The 27,771-nt window shown below is 36.5% G+C and overlaps 1 protein-coding gene across 2 annotated transcripts; it reads right to left on the bottom strand.

Moving 5' to 3' along the window:
• Positions 1 to 13,387: 13,387 nt before the first annotated feature.
• Positions 13,388 to 26,659, bottom strand: LOC126819657 (rRNA-processing protein UTP23 homolog). 2 transcript variants are annotated; one of them, XM_050547823.1, is made up of 4 exons: positions 26,518 to 26,659; positions 23,518 to 23,747; positions 20,082 to 20,224; positions 13,388 to 13,881 (listed from the first exon to the last, which is right to left on the bottom strand). In XM_050547823.1, exons 2-4 carry the CDS (start codon positions 23,732 to 23,734, stop codon positions 13,519 to 13,521), a joined length of 723 nt encoding a protein of 240 aa, XP_050403780.1. In that variant the 5' UTR covers positions 23,735 to 23,747; positions 26,518 to 26,659; the 3' UTR covers positions 13,388 to 13,518. The 2 variants fall into 2 exon arrangements, with proteins under 2 accessions (XP_050403780.1, XP_050403781.1); XM_050547824.1 differs by lacking the exon at positions 26,518 to 26,659 and adding an exon at positions 24,244 to 24,306.
• Between the last annotated feature and the right edge of the window lie 1,112 nt (positions 26,660 to 27,771).

Below are 27,771 nucleotides of genomic sequence, written 5' to 3' on the forward strand. Positions count from 1 at the left end.
ACAAAAATAAAAAAATAATAACAAAAACTCGCGATTTTTTGTACAAAGGCCATACCCCAGGAAGTTATGGTCTGAAATGCGCGAATATCGAAAGGAACATACTTTTACACATTGCGTACAAGGAGCGGCCATTTTGTCAGGCAGTTTCGTTTTGATTTTCCCGAAATTCGAACTCAACTATCATTATTTTGTAACGGTGATATATTTAAACGGTTTTTATACGCCCATATTGAACCCTGGTCGTATATTGTCGTATCCCCCCGTCCGTCCGTCGGTCTAGAGGCTACAGTTAATATCCAATTGACTTTAAATTTATACACAGTACAGTGTTAAAGGTCATAAGACGAAGAAACCTATTAATTTTCACCGATTTCCAATAATTACTATCAGAGTTATGGCCCTTGATCACTTTAAAAAATTCTTGTGGCCGCTCTAGAGGCTAAAGTTAATATCCAATTGACTTTGAATATAAACACAGTGTTTAAGGTCATGAGACGAAGAAACCTATTGAATTGCAGCGATTTCCGATAGTTACTGTCAGAGTTATAGCCCTATCGTTCACTTTGAAATGTCATGTGGACACTGCAGAGGCTAAAGTTAATATCTGATCGACTTTAAATGTATACACAGTGTTTAAGGTCATGAGATGAAGAATCCTATTGATTTTCACCTATTTCCGAAAATTACTACCAGAGTTATGGTCCTTGATCACTTTGAAATATCTTGTGGACACTGTAGAGGCTAAAGTTAATATCTGATCGACTTTAAATTTATACAGTGTTTAAGGTCAAAATTTACAGCGATTTTCGATAGTTACTGCCAGAGTTATGGCCCTTGATCTCTTTGAAATATCTTTGTTGACGCTCTAGAGGCTAAAGTTAATATTTGATTGACTTTAAATTTATACACAGTGTTTTAGGTCATGAGACACAGAAGCCTATTGAATTGCAGCGATTTCCAATAATTACTGCTAAAGTTAATATCCGATTGACTTTAAATTTATATGCCCATGAGGCAAAGAACCTATTGGTTTTAAACTATATTCGATAATTACTGCCTGAGTTATAGCCCTTGACCTCTTTGAAAAATTTTGTAGAAGCTCTTGAGGCTAAAGTTAATATCTGATTGACTTTAAACGTATACACAATATTTAAGGTCATGAGACAAAGAATCGTATTCATTTTCAACGATTTCCAATAATTACTGCCAGAGTTAAGGCCCTTGATCACTTTGAAAAATCTTGTGGACGCTCTAGAGGCTAAAACTCCATTTCATTCATTCATTCACTCTAGAAGCTAAAGTTAATAAAAACAAATTCTAATGTTTTTGTTAATTACTTCATGAGTTACAATGTATTACTCGTAATCAGATTTTCATGTGTTGTAAATGTTCTCATTACTGACAAAAGAAAACATATGCGACAAGGACTTAGCTGCTGTTGGCGTATGTTTCGTTGCCGGGCAACCTTTCTTTAAAATAGGATACACATTGTTCACAAGCTAAAAATGTGATTTTTCATACAATCAGGGCCATAATCCAGGAAGTTATTGTCTAATATGCACAAATATCGAAAGGAACCGATATCTTTGGAATATATAGAGGATATTTGTCGTTTTAGAGTGAATAACATATTTTATTTCATCGAGAAGCAAGAAAACTTATATTTTCACGAATGCTACGCATTCGTGAAAATATAAACGTTTTCTTGCTTAGAGATGAAATAAAATATGTTATTCACGACAAAACGACAAATGTTCTATTTATTTTATGATTTTACAATCATTTTAGGTAAAAACAACTAGCCAGTGCAATAACACTTTTATTTCACTGATAAAACGCGGTATTCCACTACTGATCATAAAATAAAAACATATATTTTTATTTTCATCAAAATCTGATAAAAATTGTGACCTATTGAGGGTCCACAACCTTGGTTTTACATACTTTTACAATATTTGCATTCAAGCAGCGGCCATTTTGTCGAGCAGTTTCAATCCTATTTTTACGAAATTCGAACTTAACCATCATCGGGGTGTAACGATGAAATATTTAAACTATTTTTGAAAGTGGATAAAAATTGTAACCTCTAGATAGTAGATGGTCCACAAGCTAAAATCGCGGTTATTTTCGTTCAATCAGGGGCCATATAATCCAGGAAGTTAAGGTCCGACATGCGCGAAAATTGAAAGGAACCAAGATAGTTGTGATATAAACACGTGTTAAGTTTCATCAAAATTGTGAACTCTAGCCACGACCTTCGTATGACATACTTTTACACTATTGCGTACAAGGAACTGCCATCTTGTCGGGCAGTTTCGTTTTAATTTTCCCGAAATTTGAACTTTTAACCTTCATTATGGTATAACGGTGATATATTTAAACGGTTTGTAAAATCGGATAAAAATTGTGACATCTAAAAGGTCCACAAGCTAAAAATGTGATTTTTCGTACAATCAGGGGCCATATTCCAGGAAGTTATGGTCTGATATGCGCGAATATCGAAAGGAACCGAGGTCTTTGGGTTATAAACATACATTTTAGGTTTCATCTGAATCGGATAAAAATTGTAGCCTTACCTCTAGAGTGTCCACAAACAAATTGTGGACGGACGAACGATCGGATGAACAGGGGTGACCACATTATATATATACGTCCATGTGGGCGTATAAAAAAGAGTGTTTCAAATATACCCATAGGGAGAGTGAGGAATGGGGTTTAACGACCACTCGACACAAACTAGGTCATATCGGGGCTAACATATGGTTCAATTTTATTTCAATAATTCGCTTGCGCGTAGGGGTCTTTAGCAGTGGTAGGAAACCGGAGGACCCGAGGTTGGACTGGCGACCCTACTCCTTGTCACGTACAAGTACAAGGCTTACAAGCAAGGAATCGACACCAGGCCTCTTGACTCAATGACAGACCGTACGCGTTAATGATTCGGCCACCCAACCCCATAGGCCTATAGTTGGGAAAGAAATGGAGAAAACGTTTATGGTTTAAGTATGATTTTTTTTTTTTTTTTTTAAATCCCCCAATACACGGTAATGAAAATGCAAGAAAGAAGTATTATTTAAACTTACCACGATACATTTTACCATCATCACCTACACTACTTTTTAATATTAACAGCTATCCTGTACGTCACGTCACAATCGTTTGACGCGATTCAGCAGAAGAATGATTTTTTAAATGATAACGATAACGTTTCTTTCTTTTTTGAAAAAAGTGTCCGCATTTATTCCTTTCTAACCAATATAAACCATAACTTTCTTTGTTAGAACAAAGTCTACTTATTCTCAAAACTTCTTCAAACCAACAACTGTTCTGAAATGTGAACGCATACAGGTAGGCCTACAGGCTATATCTACATTTACAGTAGCTAAGTCTCTTACTCAATATCATTCAAAGTCTTCGACATTGAAAACACGAATTATTTGTCAATTTAAATCAACACTGATGTTGTGATCTTACCGGGAAAAGATGGGCTTCTGATATCCAATATTTAAGATAAAATAAACATTTTACCATTGGTACACGAATCGTGTACCATAATGCGTTTCAGCACCATTTCTAACGTGGGACCTGAAGAACGAGGCTAGAGATATTCCACAAGTCATGTCAAACGGTGACGCCACATTCTTATCTCGACCGCATGCGCAGTAAATACTATCGGTGTAGACTGGAATAACCAGTATTTCGCCGAACATAACTGATTTGAAATTAGAGTAAAAACGGAAACGAATGAATGTAAATCAGTTTATATACATCGATATTACATTATTATATGCGTTGCGACCTATTTGTGTCAATTTCTAGGTCCCAAATATTGGCGATTCAGCTCCTTTAAGGAAAGAAATGGGGTTTAACGTCCTACTTTTCTGCACATACCCGGATAATGAAGCCTGGCAGACGCCATACATTGTGATATGAGGGAAATTTTGCCGGGACAGCAATTGAATTTCGACTGTCAACGGTTCTTTTACGCGTACTGACAAGGGGAACTACGTGTCATTATCTGATTGGGTGCTTTCTGGTGGACCTAAATCAATGACGTACGTGTGGAAATAAGTGAGAGAGGGCGGTTCCCAGAGGAGACGCAAAATTGAAATGAAATGCAATTAAAATTAAGTTTAACGTCCTACTTTTCTGGATAAATATATTTGTTAAGGCCAGCCCAATTTTCGTAAAGGTCGCTGAGATGTAAATAAGGTTAGGGCACGTGATTGTTGGCGAGATTGTAGGTTAGGTGTAAGAATTTGGGGGAGAGGTTAAAGGAGCTAAACCGCTAACATTTGGGACCTAGAAATTCACAAAAGTGGGTCGCAACGCATATAATACTGTAATATGAATGTATATAAACTGATTTACATTTAATGGTTTCCGTTTTTACTCCAATTTCAAATCAGTTATGTTCGGCGAAATAAGTCAGCAATCTAATCGAGTGCAAATTTCTAGCGTCTAGTTGTTCTAGTCTACATAACTCCATTTGATTTGGTGCAATGTGTCTAGCCTCGTCCCTCGAGTCTCTCAATACAACTGGGGCTGAAGCGCATTATGGTACACGATTCGTGTACCAATGTTAAAAAAATTATTTTATCTTAAATATCGGATATCAGAGGCTCATCTTTTCCCGGTAAGTTTACATCATCAATGTTGATTTAAATTGACCAATAATTCGTGTTTTCGATGTCGAAGATTTTGGAGGATTTTGAGTTACGGACTTAGGTCCTTTAAGTCTCCACACAAGCACTGATCAGGATGATGAAAATTTGGTTCGTGATATTTCCTAGTTTTATAAAAAAAAAAAATACATACAAAACATTAGATTTATATACAAAGTTGATTTCGCTGGGGTTTTTTTTGGTGTTGGCGGCGCTGATGGTCTTCCTTTCGTGTCGCTGTGTTTTTGTTTCTGAAGAAAAAAGAACAAATTTGAGGCTCTCGGGTGAGAGACACATTAGTGTGTTTCCTACTAAGGATTGGATTTTCTAAAAATGGGCTTTTTCCACTATGCCGGGGCTAGGGCGAGGGATCCTGTAACTAGTTGATTTTATTTACTAAGGGTTAGGGCTAGGGTTTGATATATTGTTTGCTTTGGGTTAGGGTGAGGACTGGTGTTATTTAGTCTGATTTACTGTGCACTAAGATGTCGTTCAGATTTTTATTTTTAGAATATACAATTATAAGTTTCTGTGTGAGGATTTTTGGGTGATGTTCCTGGAGATCCGTATAGTGTTTTCTGATGATTTTGGATGCACTCGCTGCTGTTGCACTAAATTGAACTACAAAAGGGGCTATTGCGCTAGCCGCATGGATATTCAGACCTAGGGGACTGTTGTATTAATATTGTAGAATTTTTGCTCTTGAAATTAATGGTGGCATTATATTTCATTAATTAATATCTTTGGCGAGTTAGTAGATTCACATATATGTAGTATGTACTTAAATTAACTTAGTGAATGAATGACAGGTTGGCACATAAAAATAGTTATAGATCCAAAACATAGCTGGTTCTGTGTCAATGAAATATCACGAGATTAGATAAACTACTTTTAAAGCCCAAAACTGTTCAACTAGTCTCCTATGGTCAGCGCTCTTTTAGTTATCAAGCACCTGTTTTATGGAATAATCTACCATTTAGTTTAAGATGTTGTACATCTCTGTATTCTTTTAAAAAACAACTTAAAACACATTTATTTAATCAGGCTTTTAACTGACTCTGTATACAATCGTTAACATGCCCATAATCTTGTTGTTTATGTGTGATTTACATTGTCACTTTGTAAAGTGCCCCTGAACATGTTATATGAAAGGGTGCACTATAAATATGCTGTAATAATAATAATAATAATAATCAGTAATTGCACAGGTTCGGGGTCATGAGTAGCTTTTTCTGTGCGTGATATCCATGAGTCCTGTAAAAGAAATCATGGTAAACTTTTAAGACAGATTTTCATTAGATTCCGGAGAGATTACGGTCTGAGTTCCTGGACAGCAGCTCGATTCCAGAAGGGAAAGATGCAGCAATTTCTATCAGCAGACTCGCCCAACGAGTCTGACTGGATGAGGTTTGAGAGAGAGATAGAGAGGGTGACTTTATTCTATTATGCATTGCACCATATGTAAGCAGCTATAATATATAAAATGTAAAAATGAACTGTTGCATTGTTATAACTACTGATAAGACAAACATCTTAAGAAAACAGTAAGAAGTAAATACACAACGTGAAGCAGAAGCAAAGGCAGCAAGAGACAAATTCTAGACGATCACAAGGCTACTTATAAGATATGTAATAAGAAAAGATGCATGGGTTGTACGTAGGATGTGGCGACCGGTTTTGCGACTCCCGCTCTCCACGTCTGACAGAAGACCCATGGTGCTTCATTCCTTCCCGGTGTGCATTTCGGGTCTCCCCTACGTATTGTTTGTGACATTGTCTACATGAAATTAGATAATTGGGTGGCCACAAGTTTTGGTTTTAACTGCTGATTGCATATTGTTTGTTTCTTTGGCAGCAAGTTCAGTTAGAGTTTTGTTTTTTATACGTCGGAGATAGCGTTTGGAGTATCCCCTTTCTCTTAGTTTGCTAAATACCAGCTAAATACCGGGCTCAAGGTCGGTCTTCTGAGTACATATCGTATGAAAACGGAGAATTTGAGATTTTATGATGCCACAGAAGGTATGTTTTGGGTGAAAGGAGCTTTTGAACAACAATTGATGTGTGTTGGTTTCTTTGAAAAATACTTTAGTTTCCAATTGGCCTGTGTTTTTGGTGTTGCTACTTTTAAAAACGGTAGTGTTAAGGATATCTATGCTGTTATGACTTACAATTGCGGTTAATTTGTCAGATGCATGATGATTGTTCAGCAAATGACACACGTAATAAACACAAAAACTAATATGGAACACAATTACTATTTTAATTCAAGCGACGTTTCGTTGAGGGTTCTCTCAACGTTTTCAAGCAAATGATGATGAAAATAATATACAGGTTTGTATACAAAAACAAGTAACAGCTAATTAACCATTAATCAATAAGGAAATCACCGACCAAAGAAATAAAATCGTATGGAATCTTATACACAAAACAAGTAACAACTAATTATAGCAATTAAACCCACTGGGTGAAATCACTAATCATGAGTAGCGTTACAGATCAGAAGGAAACTTATAAAACATAATTATACAAAATAAATTACATCTAATTAGCCAATAATCCATAGGGGAAACCACTTAATCATAATATTAGTATGCTAACACACCAGAAAAAACTTATCTGTACATATAAAGCAAATAACATCTAATAGCACATAATTGTAGGGGAAACCACATATTTATTGAATTTATAGAAGAGAGCCAATAAGGATTGGGAAACACTAACTATATTCAGTAATGTAACAGTTTAAATAAATTAATTTATAAACACACAAACACAGATTAAAAGTTTATAATGCAGTTATAATGTCTCTTGCTGTCCCATTAGCAGTCACTAAAGTGAAATTATAGGCACATATAGGTATCTAACACATTAATTAACTAGTGTTCAATTTCTTTGATTTTTGCGTCATAGGCACGTGGTAGATAGATGCCTTCATCTCTGTTTAATGCTGGTTTATAGCGTTTTATATTAATAGCTTCCAAGATCTTTCTTTTCTTTGTGTGATTTTGGTGTATTGCTAATTTCTTTGTCTTTTCCCATAGTATCTTGTGTTTTGGATTTTGTCGGATGTGGTCTGCTACAACTGAGGTCTGGTTAAATGGTTTAAGTTGATGTTGACTAAGTCTTATCTAACGGTAGCTACTTTTACAGGAGCAGAAGACTTGATAAATGCATCCTTTAGGTGATGTCGGTTTCGTTGACTTACATTTACCATTGGCTTGGAGAATATATTTAATAGTGGTGATCCCTGAGAAGGTTACATGGATACCAGCTTGTTGCAACAATCTTCTTGTTTGGTATGATATTTTGCCATTAGAGGGCATCGTGATTCTGATAGGTGGCTTATCTTGTGCTTTACATTCGGTATTATTAAGGCTTTCTTCATTACATCTTCTACTAGCTTAGGTGGGTAGTCGTTGTAGGTGGTAAAAACTTCTCTGAGGTGGGTCATCTCAGCATCTAGTTTCTTAGGTGCTGAAATTCGTTTGCTCGTTTTACTAAGGATGATAAGGTTGCTCTTTTGATAATGATTGGTTGGTTCGATTTGAAGTGCACGTACTGGTCTGTGTCCCTTGGTGTTCTATATACACTGGTTTTAGGTTTTTAGGGTGCCGTTTTCACTCTCTGCTTTTATATCAAGGAATGAAAGTGTGTCATTGATTTCAGTTTCTGATGTAAACTTGATACGTTCATTCTATTGGTTGAGATGCTGTAATAAGGTGGTATGTTCATCTATACTGTTTAATATGACAAACGTATCATCAACTCTACGGAAATAGGCTATATATGGGTTTAACAGGTGATATTGCCAGGGCTTTCTCTTCAAACGCGGTCATAAAAATTGCAGTTAGTAGAGGTGATAACGGGCTCCCCATTGGCAGACCATGAATTTGTTGATAAAAAGCATCCCCCAGGTGAAATAGGTTGCTTGAATACATGTTTTGGTGAGGTCTATTAAGTTGTCGTTAGTGATCGAGTGTGCTGTCGAGCTGTTCGGGCAGGTTGTCTAATCGTATCTTAAGTTTTTCTAATGCTAAATCATGGGGAATATTGACAGATGGATGCTGATTGTTCAGAATGTTGGAAAATGTCCAAAATTCGTCTAGTGCGTAGGCTACGTCCAGACTATGAAAACGTCCATAGAAATCTGGTTTTAATGGGCAAACTGGCAGAACCCCCCTTTCCCACACCGCCATGAAGAGATTTTCATAGCTCGGGGAAAATCGTTTTCCCATCGGAGTTCCGGAAGACTGGAGGTATACTTGGTCGTTGAGAGCGAAATCATTCCTCCTCAGACAAATTAATGTCGAGTAATTTGAGGATTCCTTCGTCCGGTCTGGATGCTTGCGAGTTCCTAAGAAATACTTTCCTAGCTGCTCCAACTCCTGTGGTATTTTAGAGGTGTAAATTCTCTCTTCGGATGTAACAAACTTCGAATGATTCTTCAATTCTTTAATATACCGGAACGTAAATATATATATATATATATCGTCATACAGTACTGACAGGCCAGTTACTGCACTTAGCAAAGGATCCTAACTAGTCACTGCCTTTATGTACAAATGTTGTTATATTTAAGGAAAATCAGATAATAGGATAAAAGCAAATGTTGTAATTAAAACTGACATGTCGATAGATGAACAATGCATAAACTGTTAAACAATATAAAAAATCAACAAAAACAATAGGTGGGATTAATGACGGCTTGAAAAGTGGTGACAGGTTAACGACTTGCTAGCCAGTTGATCTTAAAGTGGTTAATTTAAGAAACATTAATTATATTAGCGATTGGCAGATTAGCACACCATTATAGTATTATCGATGTTCGTGTACATGCTCTGTACGTTGATGGATATCAAAATGGTGTGCCCAGGGACTCTTAACTGTTTTATTTTGTAAATAAAATCGTTAGTGTCTTTAATGTAAGGTGGGTGTTGGCATGCTACGGGTAATAAGAAATGGTTTATATCACAGAGTAAACTCTGTGTTTTACGGAGCCCGGTAAGGGACGCAAAAAAAAAAAATCTAATAATAATAACCGGCGCGCGCCGGATAATTTCCAATAAGAAATAGAATGAAATGGGGTTTAAAGTCCTACTGTTCTGCTCCTACTGGACTAATCAAGACGGGCATACGCCATATATAGTGCGTACTATGAGGAAAAGTTTGCCTGGGCAGCGGTACTACGGCTTACTCTTATATCGAATTCCAAATGCCAGGGGATCATTTACGTGCATGCCAATGTGGACACCAGACCTCGGTATTTCGTCCCATCCCAACTACTGTACGTTGACCGTAGGCTCGCTATCCAGGAGACCCCTTGTTCCATCACTGCTTTGGCCGAGAAAGTTCATCGGCATTTTCCAGCGTCGTTCCTCCTGCACCATTGATTGACAAGGAGGAACCACGCCGGAAAATCCCGAGGAACTTTCTCGGCCAACGCGGGGATGGAACACGGGACCACCTAGATAGCAGGCCAACGACTTATTAACTGAACCACGGAGGGTCGAGTCGCCTGTTCAACCGTTTTCTTTCGGGTGTTCTGGTTTCCTCCTACTGCTAATTACCCCTTCGCACAACACAAGAGAATTATTAAAATAAAATGTAAGCATATGTTAGCCCCGAAATGACCTAGTTTGTGTCGAGTAGACGTTAAACCCCACCTGTCTGATGGTGGAAAATTCCCAAAAAATATTTGGCGCGCGCCAGATATTAACTGGCCAACATCGAGACCCGGTTAGAGAGTCTGTGCCTTATTCACCTGAAGCAGCGTAGTTTCCGCACAAATTAATATCAGTACCGCCTGAGGACGATAACTCCGCGGCTTGTGAGTGCCTAGTGTATTAACAAGGGTTCTCGGGGGGAAGCAAAAACAGTCACTATTTCTGCATATTTGAGGGCATAATTATTACCAAGATAAAAAGAATCAATCTGTTTCACAGAGAATTACGAGTCTCGTATAATATCTCTGTCATAGATGACTGCCTTAACACGTGCTGTCACAGCACGCGGTGTGAATCATTGGCTGAATGGCGCGTGCATTGTTTACATAAGACATAACTGCTTCGGAGAGAATGCTGCATTTTAGTCATTTTAATACCCATTTACACTAAATCGAAAATAATTTTTAACTACAAATACGTCAAACGTCTTTATTTATTTTTCCAATATATACAAAAAATGTTTTAGAATTTAATTTGTCGCAGGAAAAAAGTTAATATTTCTAGCTCATTAAGCCGCATCAATGTCATCCTTATCAGTGATTGTCGCGGCCAAGCAAATATTCACTGCGGATCAGTGTGAAAAAGAATGTGTCTGAATATTTTTAAAAGATGTTAATTTCGCCTTAACAGTATTAACACAAACAGATGCAATACTAATATCTTATAGGCCTCCGTTTCCCTGAGGAATTTATTAGGGGCTTCAAAGTTTCTTCCCTAAGTATGTAGAAAATTCAGGAGAAATCATCTCAAAAATTCTCGGCATGGGTTGATAGTTGATATTATCTGATGTTCGACAATGGTTTTTGACTAAAAGGTGAAATGAAATGAAATGGGGTTTAACGCCCTACTGTTCTGCTCCTATACTGGGCTAATGAAGACGGGCATACGCCATACAGTGTGCTATGAGGGAAATTTTGCCCGGGCAGCGGCACTATCGCCTACTTTTATATCGAATTCCAACTGCCAGGGGATCTTTTACGTGCATTCCAATATATACACGGGACCTCGGTTTTTCGTCTCATCTGAAGGACTAGACAGCTGTCCTTGGCAGGCCCTCCGTCCTGCATCACTGACAAGGGGGAACCACGTCGGAAAATCTGGATGAACTTTCTCGGCCGATGCAGGGATCGAACACCCGACCTCCAGGCTAGCGAACCAGCGTTTTACCCACTTAGCCACGTGACCCCCGTCTAAAATGTGAACTGTTCTTTCATAATGTGGACGTATTATGCCATCGTCTGTGTGTGTGTGTGTATATGTATGTGGGCGCAATTCTTACTGGATTTTCTTCAAACTTTGTATAGTTATTCCTTATACCTTAAGGATGATCCCTATTGTTTTTGGTGCATGGCCGACCCCAGGTGCAGAGCCACGCTCATTTCTTGTATTTGTTTTTTTTGTCGTCTACAGGCCGCATTTCTTAACGTATCATCTTGAAACTTTGCATACTTATTCTGCCCTAAGGAACATCCCTATCGTTTGGTGTGCATGGCCACCCCCCCAGGGGCAGAGCCACGCCCATTTTCTTTTTGTGTGTCACAATTCTTAATCGATCGTCTTGAAAACTATTCATATGAATTCTTTATACCCTAAGGATGATCTATTTGTTTTTGGTGCATGTCTGACCCCTCAGTGGCAGAGTCACGCCCTTTTCTTGTATTTATTTGTCATCTACAGACCGCATTTCTTAACGTATCACCTTGGAACTTTGCATACTTATTCCTTCTATCCTAATGTAAGGAACATCCCAATTGTTTGTGGTGAATGCCCAACCCCCAGGGGGCAGAGCCACGCCCAATTTCTTTTTTGGGGGGTGTCTGTGTGTCACTTAAAGCCCGCAATGTTTAATCGGTCGTCTTGAAAAGTTTTTTATACTTATTCCTTATACCCTAAGGCTGACCTCTATTATTTTTGGTGCATGCTCGTTTCCCTGGGACAGAGAGACACGCCCAATGTTTGTGTTTCATCTACAGGCAACAATTCTTAACCTATTCCTTATACCCTAAGGATGACCCCTATTGTTTTTGGCGATTGCCCAACCCCCAGAGCAAAGCCACACCCAGTTTTTGTATTTATTGTCTACAGGCTGCAATTCTGAATGGATCATCTTGGAACTTTCCATATTTATTCCTTATACCGTAAAGACAGCAGCTATTTATTTTGGTGCATGCCCCGACCATCTAGGGGAGTGTCACACCCACTTTTTTGTTAACATTTTCTCTGTAAATTTGCCAAAACAAACCCAATGCCTAGCCTTCTTTGCATCTTGTCATATTACAGCCATTTCATATTTCATTCTCTTCATTTTAAAAAGTACCATATTAATCAAAGCAGGAATGTGGATGTATATTGCAGTGTTAGCGATGCTTGTGTTCTTCAATGGGGGATCACAATGGCTAAGTGGGTAAGACGCTGGCTCGCTAGCCAGGAGGTCGGGTGTTCGATCCCTGCATTGGCCGAGAAAGTAAATCCAGATTTTCCATATATGCTGAATGTGGTCACCTGAGGAAGTACAGCACAGTGTACACCAAACTACATTTTTATATAAGGCTTTGAGATGTTTTATAACTAGAAGCATAAATAACTCCAGTAAGATCTAAGAAAAAAGTTATTATATTCCTACACGTACAGGTGTGTTGGATGGCTGAATGTTTGGCACATACACTCTGTATCATAAGGTCTGTCATTGAGTCAACTGGCATGGTTTTGATTCCCCAGTTGCGCATGATAAGGCAGGATGTAGGGTCGCCGATCGAACCACATGGGTTTTCAATGGGTCCTCCTGTTTCCTCCCCACACACAAGCGAATTATTGAAATAAAATTGAAAAATTTGTATCAAATGGATGTTAAACCCATTTCTCGCTCTCCCTACATGTACATTTAGGTGCAAATTAATCTAGAACTAACAGTTGGGCTTTTACAGTTATCGTGGTGGGTTTTCATTTTATGTTTTGAAAATTTTGTAACAAACTCTGGCACAAAGAACTAAGGAAAAAGACTTCTTTAAATAACTGAATGTAAAATTTATTGATTTACACAAAATAATTCATGTCTTAATTCATATTTGTCTTATTTTTAATATATTTTTGTTTAGTCATTTTAATAGGAGGCCTATTCATTAATCCCATTGTTAATGTTTTCTCCACTCAGCTTTCACATGACTAGCAATTTTAATCTTATTTTTTCTCTTCCTTTTAACACCACCATCAGATTTTGGAACATTTTTACCACCCTCCTTTCTTTTTTTCATAGGCTTGCGTTTAATGAATCTTTTTTTCTTTTTTTCTTTTGGTTCAACTTCTTCTCTAAGAAGTTTTCGTTTTAAATCTTGAACAATTTTCAACTGATGATCCAAACTCTGAGCTTGGCTGACTTGAGGGTTTTCAATTCCTTTGGAAGTATTTGATGGTCGTTCTAAAATAATGTTCTTAAAAGCTAAATACAATAATGGAACTCCTTTAATATCTCTTGACTTTTTAGAAAGCTCTGGGTCCTGAAATTGATGAATTCTACATATAGTTGATAAACAAAAATGTATATTAATTCATCTCATTAATTCTGGTAGGGATTACTAAATTTAATTTGTAGACAGAGGAGGTGTGTGGAGGGGGGGGGGGAACTGCAAGCAAATCACTATTGGGGGTATTTATCATATCAAGCATTCTAATATGGTGAATGAAATTTAGGTACCATTCGGCACTCCTGATAAATAAACCCAACAGAATTTTGATGCCCCTTCTTATAAAGAAACTAGTACAGATATACAGTTCTAAATGCAAAACTGTTCCAAAACTGTAAAAGAAATCAAGCAAAATGTGATAAAATCATTTTTAAGAAGTCACCATGGTTCAGTGTAAGTTAGGTACCCGTTCACTGATCAGGTGGTTGCGGATCGATCCCAGTATTGAATAAGAAATTTCCAGCATGGTTTCTCCTTGTCAGTAGTGGAAGATGAAGGGTCTGGCAAGGAACAGCAGGGTCATTCCATGTCAAGTGGACCAAATTTCAGAAAGTTGGGAACATGACCCCATCCAAAACCAGTGGCTGCCAGGCAGGAATACGACCACATTTTGCAAGAGATGGATAGAGAACAAGCTAAACAAAAAGCGATTTTTCGAACAATCAAGGGCCATAATTCAGGAAGTTACGATCTGATATGCGCGAATATCGACAGGAACCATATTTCAAGTTTCATCAAAATCGGATCAAAATTGTGACTTCTAGAGGGTCTACAACCCTGATATACCATATATTTACACTATTTGCATACAAGGGGCGTCCATTTTGTCCGGCAGTTTTGGTCCAATTTTCATGAATTTCAAACTCAACCATCATTACGGTGTAACAGTGATATATTATAACGTTTTTTTAAATCGGATAAAAATTGTGACCTTTAGAGGGGACCTCAACCAAAAACGTGATTTTTCGTACAATCAGGGGCCATAATTCAGGAAGTTACTATCCAAAATGCGCGAATATCGAAAAGTACCAAGATCTTTGGGTTATAATCATGCATTTCAAGTTTCATCAAAATAGGATGAAAATTGTACGAGGGGCGGCCATTTTGTCTGTCAGTTTTGGTCCGAACTCAACCATCATTACAGTGTAAAGGTGATATATTCACACGCTTTTTTAAATCGGATAATAATTGTGACCTTTAGAGGAACCACATGCTAAAAACGTGATTTTTCGTACAGTCAGGGCTATAATTCAGGAAGTTATGGTCCGATATGCACAAATATTGAAAAGGAACCAAGATCTTTGTGTTGTAAACCTGTATTTCAAGTTTCATCAAAATCTGATCAAAATTGTAAGCTCTAGAGGGTCAAAATCGAATTATAAACCAGCGGCTGCCAGGCAGGATACGCCCATATTTTGAAAGAGATGGATAGAGAACAAGCTAAACAAAGATAGATTGCCAGGCAACGAAACATACGCCCACAGCAGCTATGTCGTCTGGGGAGGCAACAAGTGTTGTCGCATATTTTTACTTTTTTCGGTAATGAAACATTTATAATACACTAAAATCTGATTAAGAGTAACAACTCATGAAGTAATTATCAGAAAACCATTAGAATTTGTTTGGTTTTTATAAAGTTATGCCCCATGCTAATGTTTAGTATACGAAACTTTTAATATCATGGATTTAGCTGTTCAAGTCATAAAAATTCATTGAAAATCAACATACTTGTTCGTCTCAAGATCTTAAACTCTGTGTATCAATCGGAAGTCAATCAGATAATAACTTCAGCCTCTAGAGCGTCACAAGATTTTTCAAAGTGATCAAGGGCAATAACTTTGGCAGTAATTATCGGAAATCGTTGAAAATCAATAAGATTCTTCGTCTCATGACTTCAAACACTGTGTATAAATTTAAAGTCAATAGGATATTAACTTTAGCCTCTAGAGCATTCATAAGAATTTTTGAAGTGATCAAGGGCCATATCTCTGGCAGAAATTATCGAAAATCGCTGAAAATGAATAGAATTCTTCGTCTCATGACCTTAAACACTGTGTATAAATTTAAAGTCAATCAGATATTAACGTTAGCCTCTAGAGCGTCCACAAGATTTTTCAAAGTGATCAAGGGCCATAACTCTGACAGTAATTATCGTAAATCGCTGAAAATAAAAATTCATTGAAAATCAACATACTTGTTCGTCTCAAGATCTTAAACTCTGTGTATCAATCTGAAGTCAATCGGATATTAACTTTGGCCTCTAGAGTTTCCACAAGAATTTTTGAAGTGATCAAGGGCCATAACTCTGGCAGCAATTATCGAAAATCGCTGAAAATGAATAGACTTCTTCGTCTCATAACCTTAAACACTGTGTATAAATTTAAAGTCAATCGGATATTATCTTTAGCCTCTAGAGCGTCCACAAGATTTTTTTTGAGTGATCAAGGGCCATAACTCTGGCAGTAATTATCGGAATTTGCTGAAAATCAATAGGCTTCTTTGCCTCATGACCTTAATAACCGTGTATAAATTTAAAGTCAATCGGATATTAACTTTGGCCTCTAGAGCATCCACAAGATTTTTTGAAGTGATCAAGGGCCATAACTCTGGTAGTAATTATCAGAAATCGTTGAAAATCAATAGGATTCTTCATCTCATGACCTTAAACACTGTGTATAAATTTAAAGTCAATCGGATATTAACTTTAGCCTCTAGAGCATCCACAAGATTTTTTGAAGTGATCAAGGGCCATAACTCTGGTAGTAATTATCAGAAATCGTTGAAAATCAATAGGCTTCTTCGTCTCATGACCTTAAACACTGTGTATAAATTTAAAGTCAATCGGATATTAACTTTAGCCTCTAGAGCGTCCACAAGATTTTTTGAAGTGATCAAGGGCTATAACTCTGGCAGTAATTATCGGAAATAACTGAAAATCAATAGGCTTCTTCGTCTCATGGCCTTAAACACTGTATATAAATTTAAAGTCAATTGGATATTAACTTTAGCCTCTACAGCGTCCACAAGCAATTGTGGACGCCGGACGGACGGGGGCGACAAACGTTTTTTAAAATCAGGAAAAAATTGTGACCTCTAGAGAATCCGCAAGCTAAAAATGTGATTTTTCGAACAATCAGGGGCCATAATCCAGGAAGTTAAGTTCAGGTATCCGTGATTATCAAAAGGAACCAAGATCTTGGTGTGTAATGGTGATATATTCAAATGTTTTTGTAAATCGGATAATAATTGTGACCTCTAGCTAAAAACGCGATTATTCGTACAATAAGAGGCCATAATTCAGGAAGTTACAATACGATATGCACGAATATTGAAAGGAACCGAGATCTTTGGGTTATAAACTTGCATTTCAAGTTTCATCAAAATCGGATCAAAATTGTGGCCTCTCAAGGTCCACAACTTTGATATACCAGATGTTTACACTATTTGCGTATGAAGGGCGGCCATTTTGTCCAGCAGTTTTGGTCCGATATTTATGAAATTTAAACTCAGACATAATTATGGTGTAACGGTGATATATTCGAACGTTTTTTTTAAATTGGATAATAATTGTGACCTAGAGGGACCACAAGCTAAAAAAGTGATTTTTCATACAATCAGGGGCCATAATTGAGGAAGTTACGATTCAATATGTACAAAAATCGACAGAAACCAAGATATTTGGGTTACAAACATGCATTTCAAGTTTCATCAAAATGAGATAAAAATTGTGACCTCCAGAGCGTCCACAACATTTTGTCCGTCAGTTTCAGTCTGATTTTTACGAAATTCGAACTCAGCCATCCTTAGGGTGCAATGGTGATATATTCAAACAGTTTTTTTAAATCGTATAAAAATTGTGACCTCTATAGGGTCCACAAGCTAAAAACACGATTTTTCGTACAATTAGGGGCCATAATTCAGGAAGTTATGGTGCGATATGCGCGAATATCAAATTGAACCGAAATCTGTGGTTTATAAACATACATTTCAAGTTTAAACCAAATCGGATAAAAATTGTGACCTCTACAGTGTTCACAAGCTAAAAAAGTGATTTTGGGCGTATAAAAATAAATAGATGACAGATATTAATTAATCACACATTTATTTTTTTCAAAAGTATCAAGCAATCAAACTGATTATCAACTATACACTAAGTTTCATCACTCTCTATCAGATAGAATCAAAGTTATCTTGTCCCAAAGCATCGACCAATGAAATTGCTTAGATCTGCTTAGCTTTAGCTTGAAATGTTAATCATTGAACAAGTTTTTACATTCTACCTCAATTAAAAACAGGGATGTTATGTTCCAAAGTATTGACCAATCAAATTGCTTATCACTCCGAAGCCTAAGCAGAAAATTCTCATCATTGAACATAGTCAAGGTAATGATATTATAAATCTATACTCTGAGTTTCATCACTCTCACTTAATTATAACCAAAGTTATCATTCCCGAAAGCATCAACCAATCAGTTTGCTGATCTCTGCTTACCGTAAGCAGACAATGTTTATCACCGAACTCCATCAAGGCATTCACCTAATGAACACCTACACCAAGTTTGAACATTCTACCTCAATTAGAGGGAGAGTTATTGTGTTCCAAAGTCTTGACCAATCAAATTGCTTAAAGCTCTTCTTAGCCTGAGCAGAGAATGCTCCTCTTCGAACTTAGTCAAGGTATTGATGTGATAAAACAAAACACCAAGTTTCCTCACTCTCACTTAATTTGAACTAAAGTTATTGCGTCCCAAAGCATGAACCAATCAAATTGCTTATCTCTGCTTACCCTAAGGAGAAAACTTGCATCTTCAAACTCCATCATAGCATTCACCTAATAAACATCTATGCCCAGTGTGAACATTCTAAAAAAATTTGAAAGAGAGTTATTGTGTTCCAAAGTCTCGACCAATCAAATTGCTTAAATCGCTCTGCTTACCCTGAGCAGAAAATGCTCATTATCGAACTTAGTCAAGAGATTGATGTAATAAAACTATACACCAAATTTCATCACTCTCACTTAATTAGAATTAAAGTTTTCGTGTCCCAAAGCATCAACCAATCAAATCGCTTATCTCTGCTTACCCTAAGCAGAAAATGCTCATATTTGAACTCCATCAAGGAATTGACCTAATAAACACCTACACCAGGTTTGAACACTCCAGCTCAATTAGAAAGAGAGCTGTTGTGTTCCAAAGTCTCGGCCAATCAAATTGCTTATCGCTCTACTTAACCTGAGCAGAAAATGCCCATTATCGATCTTAATCAAGATATTGATGTAATGAAACTATACACCAAGTTTCATCAATCTCACTTAATTAGAACTAAAGTTATCGTGTCTTAAAGCTTCATCCAATCAAATTGCTCATCTCTGCTTACCCGAAGCAGAAAATGCTCATCTTTAAACTCCATCAAGGCATTGATCTAATAAACACATACACCAAGTTTAAACATATTAGCTCAAAGAAGGAAAGTTATTGTGTCCCAAAAATGTAACACTATCGTACTGATAACAGTAGACCAGTTTAGTAAATATAGGATTTATTTACAATGGGAACATATAACAGTTAGAGTTACATACATACAACAACACGGGAACTTAAACTATATAAGAACTAGTCTAGGACAGGAACACATCTAACTCTGTTAATTCCACCATTCTGCCCCTCTGTCCATACACTCGTCCAAGCCTCTGTTTTCCTTCCCGCTCCTCTCTGTCTAACTGTCAGTGAACTCCTGCTTAAATAGCGTACGATAAGTAGGGAAAATGGACAAGAGTGAATCGTCATAATGGTATTGTTTATTTATCAGATTATGGTATCTGTAACTGCACTGCATATTTCTTTTGAAGTCATGAAGTTCTGCTGAGTGTTATACACAGATCATGTGTAGCTTGTAAAGGACATATTGAATTAATTAGATGTTTAATAAGTCTGTGCCTTAACAGAAGTTTATACAGAGGTGAAATGTCAATATTATATATTATCAAAACTAGCAGAGGTCACGAAGTTCTATGCGCCTAAATGATTGTTCAATTTGAAGAAATGTATAGATCACTTTGTCACAAAAAGTGTGATGGACAGACAGACGGACGGACGGCCAGCCAGACGGGAGAGAGAGAGAGAAATGAGGCTTAACGTCCACTTCGAAAGGCAGGGGACAAAAACAGAGGTCCAGTATACACATTGGTGTAACTGTAAATGTAAAAGAACCACATTACAAGAAACTAGTATTACCTGAGTTGCTACAAAATATTTTTTCTTGTTTCCTTGTTTTATTAATGAGTAAAGACACTGAGCAGCAGGCACTGGTTCTTTATGTTTACATGGTCTAATTGTATATTGGGACAAAACTTTTAATGGACCAAATAATAATGAACCTGGAAAATATAACAACCTTTAAAAACAAGTTACCAGGACATTTCCTGTATGAGATTTTCAATGTCAATAAAATTATGTTAACTATTGGTTCATTCCATGTCAGAGTGGGTTGATTTTCCAAATCTGGAAAAATATATGTTATTGTACATGTAAAAAATAGAAACTGTGCAAAAGTTGTGGTCTGTAGCTTGAAAATTGACTGAGATACAGGCATTTGAGTTTCCGATAACTTTTCGAAACAAACAATGTAACAATAATTTACTCAAGTTTCAGATATCTTGTTTTTACCTTTCTAGTGAAGATATACAGCTCAAAGGTCTTAAAGATCTTTTTGTGCAGATTACGAATCTGCAATTAGATTACAGGTGAGTGGTAGAGTTTGCATGCTACTTGGCCATGAAAAGCGAAAAAGATTCCAAGCAACAAAACATTCCCCCACAGGAGCTAAATCGTTTGAGTGGTCGACAAGGGTTGTCGCATATTTATTCCTTTGTAGGTAATTGGAGGCCTTTACAAGACAGTTCCATACAGGGGTCTCAACACTGGAAGTAATCTACAGAAATTGTTGAAATTTGACAGGCTTTTTCGTTTTACTAATTTAAAAAATGCATATAAATTTCATACAGATCAGATGATCACTTTTGTCATTCAAATGTTCACAAGGTTCACAATCGTCATTACTCTAGAAATTATTGACGGAAATTGCTGAAATTCAATAGACCTCTGTTTCACAAGTTTATATGATGCATAAAAAATTTAATACACATCGGATGATAACTTTCATCAATCGAGCATTAACAAGGTTGAACAAAGTGAAACAAGGGCCATAACTCTAGAAGCAATTATTGTAAATTGCTGAAATTCAATAGGCTTCATGGTTTCACTAATTTAAATAATGTATATACATTACACAAAGATCGGATGATAACTTTCGGCGTTAGAGCGTTCACAAGGTTCAATAAAGTGAAACAAGCCATAATTCTAGACGTGATAAACGGAATTTGCTGAAATTCAATAGGATTGTTCTTTTTACTAACTTATATAGTACATATAAATTTCATACAGATTGGCTGATAACTTTAGAGGTTTGAGCGTACACAAAATGCAAAAAAGTGAAAAAAGGGACATAACTATTGAAGTAATAAACGGAAATTGCTGAAATTCTATAGGATTCTTCTCTTGAATAATTTAAATGGCGCATGCAAATTTCATATAGATCGGCAGATAACTTTTAATGCTAGAGAGTTCCCAAAGTGCAACAAAGTGAAACAAGGGTCATAACTCTAAAAGTAATTGACGGAAATTGCTGAAATTCAACAGGCTTCTTTGTTTCACTATTTTAAATAATGCATATAAATTTCAGAAAGATCGGATGATAACTTTTGGCGTAATAGCGTTCACAAGGTTCAACAAAGTGAAACAAGGGCCATAACTCTAGCCGTAATGAACAGAAATTAAATAGGCTTCTTCATCTCACTAATGTAAACCACATATATCAATTTTAAAACAATCGGATAATAATTTTTGGAGTTAGAGCGTTCACAAGAAATTGTGGACGGACAGGGGCAAAGCCCATATACGTCCACATTTCCATGTGGGCGTATAAAAAATTGGTGTGATTGTATATTTTCTGGATTTTGTAGTGCTCCACGAGCTACAAAGTAATAGATATAGACGCAAATTTTAGCCTATCCAGGGATTGCCGGTAGTACTACATAAGAAACATGAAAACGCATCAGTCTTCAATAGATTCCCAGAAAATTGGCCTCAAATATGGTTTCAGGCTCAAATTTTCGAAAATTGCCTCGTATTTTCGAGCCACAAGAACCCGGTAGATGAGCACCTTAAAATCTGAAACTTGGTGTAATTATAGTTTGTACTAATGTCTCCAACATATATTAAGGCCATTCTTGTCCCATGCCATTTCGATATTTTTTCCATATTTTCAAAATCTGTGTTTTGGGTCATTCCAATTCAATTATCACCCAATGATTTAAACCATACCCCCTTCGATTTTGCTGAAATGTGGTTTATATGTTTATTAGAGCTGAAAAAGCTGATATTCCAAATTTTAGCTTGATCCGACCAGCAGTTCCTGAGATACAGTCCACCCAACTGGGTGGGGCCGCCATTATTCAAATGACTATAACCCAGTAACCAATAAGTCAAAATTGAGTATTTCTGGAATGGGAAAGAGGATGTCTTGCTGTTTGAATCTATCTTTAGGAAAGTCTGCGGCAGATTACTACGTATCCGAAAGAGTTTATCCATGAACATAATCCTGAATTTAAATGCAAAGACGCTGATTTTCAGCCTCAAGTGTGAATATTTAACTTGATTTTACATGCTTATAAAAGATATTATACATTGTGTAGAAAACATGTTCAGCTAAATTTTTCATGAAAGTTCATCTCAAGGTCACATGGTCTACACGGTCAAAATCAAAGTCAAAAGGTCTTCACTCTTTAAAACACTCCTGGGTGTCAAAAATAATTGTAGAGTTAGAATCCTGGTGGCTGGTGGAATTCCTGTTCCAGAAATACTTATTCCAGCACTTTTGACCTATCGGTTACTGGGTTATGGTCATTTCAATAATGGCAGGCATTATTTGTTTTGAAAACTTATCAGTAACTCATGAAACTCAAATGCCCGTATCTATGTCAATTTTCAAGCTACAGATCACAATTTTCTAGTTTTTACATACATGTACAATAACATATATTTTTTCCAGATTTTTTTGAGGGGGTCAATTTCCCACCCCTGGCCCACTTGACATGGAATGACCCTATTGGTCTACTTGGATAAATCTGCAATATCCAGTCCTCTCACCCTAGAACAGTGGTTCTCAACCTTTTTTTTACCAATACCACACCTTGGAACACATGAAAAAATAGTGGCACCTGGCGAAATATATATGAAAAACATTTGAATTTTGCAAAATAAAAACATGGGAAGTCATAGTCGGCATACAACCGTAGACACAGACTAGTCATAGACACATAGAATGACTCAAACTAAATAAAGAAAAACACAGCTATGAACTTACCAGTAGACAACAGTGAATACTCAATTGGGATCACACATTTTTTTGCATTTTCTTAGTGTGCCATTCAAAATATTGCGGTACACTAAGGAATTAAGATCTCGCGGCATATTAGTTGAGAATCACTGCCCTAGAGTATTTACGCATAATTTACATGACTTCTGATTGACATTAACTGTACAATAGTAACGAACATACAGAGTTGTTGGAAACTCTCTTCAACAAATTAAAACTTTAATAAATAATTACCAAATGCTTTACACTCGGCTAAAACACAAGAAGTTGTCATGAGTGTCATGTCTGAATCTAGATACTTTGGAAGCTGTTCCATAATGTTAACCTTGGCTGACAAACATGCTTTACAAAATGTACCATCAACTAAAACTTTATATGGTGAATCAATTCCATATGTATTTTTATAAAAATTTAAAATCTTATATGCAGTCTTTTGTCTTTTTATCTTCATCTTTCAATTATATCTGAAAAGCATAAAAAAAACATAAATTTAATCATAATTTCTATGAACATGCAATGTAAAATGTAACTAGTGCCATAGTTAACTCTGCTTACTGCTGAACTCTCAGGGGCAAGGCATTCGGGGTACGCCTTTCTTCCCAACTGAACATCATTAAGAGTCCAACTGTAGACTCTCTTTTGGTTGTCAACCAGCAGTAAATAATCTGATGGTAGCACAAGCAGTCTGATGTGTCAGACAAACAAATCATACATTAACATAGCCTAACAAAATGTTACGATTGTAAATTAAAAATGACAACTTGGCATAGCCTACTGATAAGATATCTGAGTATCAAATATCGATATAAATTATTGTCTTATAACTTGAAAAAATGGTGGATTTGGGTAAATCGTGCTACCCATCTATTGGATCAGCTATCTAGGTCTGGGGATACATAGAGTATGGCCAGCTCTTTATCTAAATCTTACATAATGTATCTTTAAATTATGGTGGATTACCTTACAACTTCCAAACTTGCTAGGAAGTCGTGTTTTGAGGGACATTTTGACACCATAGCGTTCCTGAATAGTATTAGTAAATTAAAGGACAATATTGGTGCCAGTCGTTATCACATATGTGATAGAACTGGTTAAACACGTTCCAAATATTATTTTATCTCAGAAATCATTGCTACGATAGATGCGTAATCGATGCTTGAACGATCGGAAGTGACGAATGCAAAAGGAAAACACGAGTTATCCCTCTATATAACTGACTGAAGTGACAAGTGATAACAGATACATGGGTGAATTTCTGCTCACTAATAATTCTTTCGAAGACCAAAAGTTGTTATATGAGACTGTAAGAGTATATCTGACAATTCAAAAAAGTAATTGAATATCATTAGACAAGAGAAAGAACACGAGAAAAATAGAAACAGTCCGTACATTTATCACCGAATAGTGATACTAAATTCTACTTCTTTTTCAAATTTTATTTTAAGGATATACAGAATTTATTTCTTAAAGTATATAGACAATATAGCTAATAGTAAGGTTATCATTTGGTCTTTCTTTACTTTTAGTGTTAATATTTTGATTTAAAGTCTATAAAAAGTAATTGCCTAAAAGCATGATTGGTTTGGACTGTTTTATAATCTTTGGATGCCAGTAGGCTTATTAAGAGAAACCTTGAGCAAAGATTTATACAGTTAACAATGCAGTCTGATCAATGCCAATCAAGTGTCAATGCTTTTTAATTCTTTATGGCTTAAAGCTTATTAGATCCTATAAATTATATTTCACTATGAAACTTTCAACCAATGAAATTTATATATTTATTTAACTTCTTTTCATTTGATGTGTTACAATATTTTTATCTTTAATTTGATTTGTTGAAATCATTGTCCTTTTGTCTGTATACAAATTAGTTACTTTAAAAGACCTCTATACACAGACAAGAGGGCAGATGAAATTAGAGACACACAGACAAGGAGATCGAATGCCTTGTATATAATTTGTAAATAATGTATTTTTAAAACTGTATATAAAGTAATATTGAAATGAATTTGGAATTGGCTTTTTAATGAACAGTGACCGCCTTCACCAGAATACTTCTCCAGTAACGAGCTATACACCCCCAATCCTAGCTCTTCCATATGTATGAAATATTACATATGAACATATGTATCACCTGGGTGCATATTCGAACGCAGAATAGCCCCAAAAAATGCCGGTGATACATTCACGTGTGTTTATTCATTCTATACTTATAAAAACATGGTAATGCAATGACTTTTTCTATTTTTCTTTCATGTTCTCTTATCTAGTGACAGTCAATTTTTTTTACGCAGTGGATATTCAGCCGTCTGACGGTTCTTTACTTTATTTACCCGTCACTTCCGTTTGACATGCGCAGTTGTCTGATTCCTGGACTTAGCGGTTTTCGCTTTGGCAATGATGCCGGCTATTTTACCGTCTGACATTAATTGCCGTCGGTCAGTTCAACTATTTTACCGTCTCACGACGAATTTTATTTTACCCTAACCCTAACCCTGCTCGAAAAGAGTCAAATTCGCTTCCAATTACACCCGAAACATCATTTTAGTAAACGCACTAGCCGTCAACATCTTCTTCGGTCGACATATTTAATCACGCGATAAGGGCATGAGATCTCGCGAGAAATCGACAACTGCGCACGTTGAACGGAAGTAGGCCTACGGCTAAATAGTAAATAATGTAATGAACCGTCGGACGGCAAAATATACACTATGTTTTTTTTATGAATTGTCAGATATCCTTTCAAAGTCTCACACAACAACTTTTGGTCTTCAAAGGAATTATTAGTGAGCAGAAATTCGCCCATGTATCTGTTATCACCCGTCACTTCAGTCAGTTATACAGAGGGATAACTCGTGTTTTCCTTTTGCGTTCGTCACTTCCGATTGCTGAATCATTGATTACGCATCTATCGTAGCAATGATATCACTGTGATAAAATAATACTTGGAAGTGTTTAACCAGTTCTATCACATATGTGATAATGACTGGCACCAATATTGTCCTTCAAAATGACAATGTGACATAGGCTACGGCCGGGTAAGATAAAGAACACTGAACAGTATGATCTGAGTCAGAGTATCAAATATTGATATAAATTATAGTCTTATAAGCTGAAATAATGGTGGATTTGGGTTAATGATAAATCGTGCTAGCCGTCTATCGGACCAGCTATCGAGGTCTGGATACATTTTAGAACAATTAATCACACAATGTCCAATGAAGTTATACTAACAATTAAATTATTCGCATGCTGTATGATAAATTTAGTAAATGATGTAGTCTAGAACAGTCGGTCTATTTCCTCTTTTGGGATATTTTTACATCCAGACTGGGGCCCAGGCAGATCTCGATAGAGATTATTTGGTAGCCATTCTTTTCCATCCACCCCAGCCAGGTGGTGTGCGCATGGCTCAAATTTAAACATACATTATAGGCTTTTTTATCGACTTGCCAAATCGATTTGAATTTAGTGGAGATGTCATGTGACAGTATAGTCGATTTCAAAGTACTTTGGCGAGTTGAAAAAAAACACGTGATCACCCGATCAAATCGTCAAATCGCACCCTGAAGTGATTTGGCGATTTGATGTAATCGCTTCGGAAATCGGTGTCGATAAATTCGTTGATTAGGGTAACCAATTTGAATTAGATGGACGTTAGTTAAAGTAGCTAAGTCTCTAACCAGTATCATCCAAAGTCTTACACGTTGAAAACACGAATTATTTGTCAATTCAAATCAACATTGATGTTGTTATCTTACCGGGAATAGGTATGCTTCTGATATCCAATATTTAAGACAAAATAAACATTTTACCATTGGTACACGAATCGTGTACCATAGTGCGTTTCATCGTCATTTTAACAAGTGACCAGAAAGAGCGAGGCTAGACATATTCCACAACACATGTCATACGGCGACGCCATAATTTATCTGGAGAGCATATAGACTGGAATAACCAGACGCTAGAAATTTCTATTCGGTTGAGACTCATGCCGTATTTCGCTGGACCTAACTGATTTGAAATTAGAGTCAAAACGGAAACAATTGAATGTAAATCAGTTTATATACATCACATTACATTATTATATGCGTTGCGACCCATTTTCTAGGTCTCAAATATTGGCGATTTAGCTCCTTTAAAGATGAAAATTTGATTGAATGCATAGCACTTTGGCTAATCAGTGGTCGATAAAAAGCCTAATGCAAGAGCTAAATCTGTCTATAATTGCAGGTTTTTATTTAGGCATTCTATATTATTAATTAGACATTAATTAACCTATCTAGACCATTATCAACTCTCGATGGCATCGCTAGCCTGCGATCTTTAGTGGATTATGAGCCGATTTAAACTGCATAACTTTCCTTCACGATTTAAAGGGCTAATCCCGATAGTTTTTTGGAGAATAAAACTGTTTAATATTGTTTTAAAATCCCTTAAAAACCTCTACCTAAGGGTCGGGCAACTAACTCAACATTTGTGATAAGT

The sequence above is a fragment of the Patella vulgata genome, chromosome 4 (genome assembly GCF_932274485.2).
Source record: "Patella vulgata chromosome 4, xgPatVulg1.2, whole genome shotgun sequence".
Classification (NCBI taxonomy): domain Eukaryota; kingdom Metazoa; phylum Mollusca; class Gastropoda; family Patellidae; genus Patella; species Patella vulgata.

What these genes read in the sequence shown, in the direction of transcription:
- LOC126819657 (XM_050547823.1), bottom strand. Translation starts at nt 23,734, where the DNA reads ATGAAGATAAAAAGACAAAAGACTGCATATAAGATTTTAAATTTTTAT. An exon ending in AGCCGAGTGTAAAGCATTTG is followed by an intron (nt 20,225 to 23,517) that starts GTAATTATTTAT and finishes TATATTTTCCAG; the next exon opens with GTTCATTATTATTTGGTCCA. An exon ending in AATATTTTGTAGCAACTCAG is followed by an intron (nt 13,882 to 20,081) that starts GTAATACTAGTT and finishes CATCAATTTCAG; the next exon opens with GACCCAGAGCTTTCTAAAAA.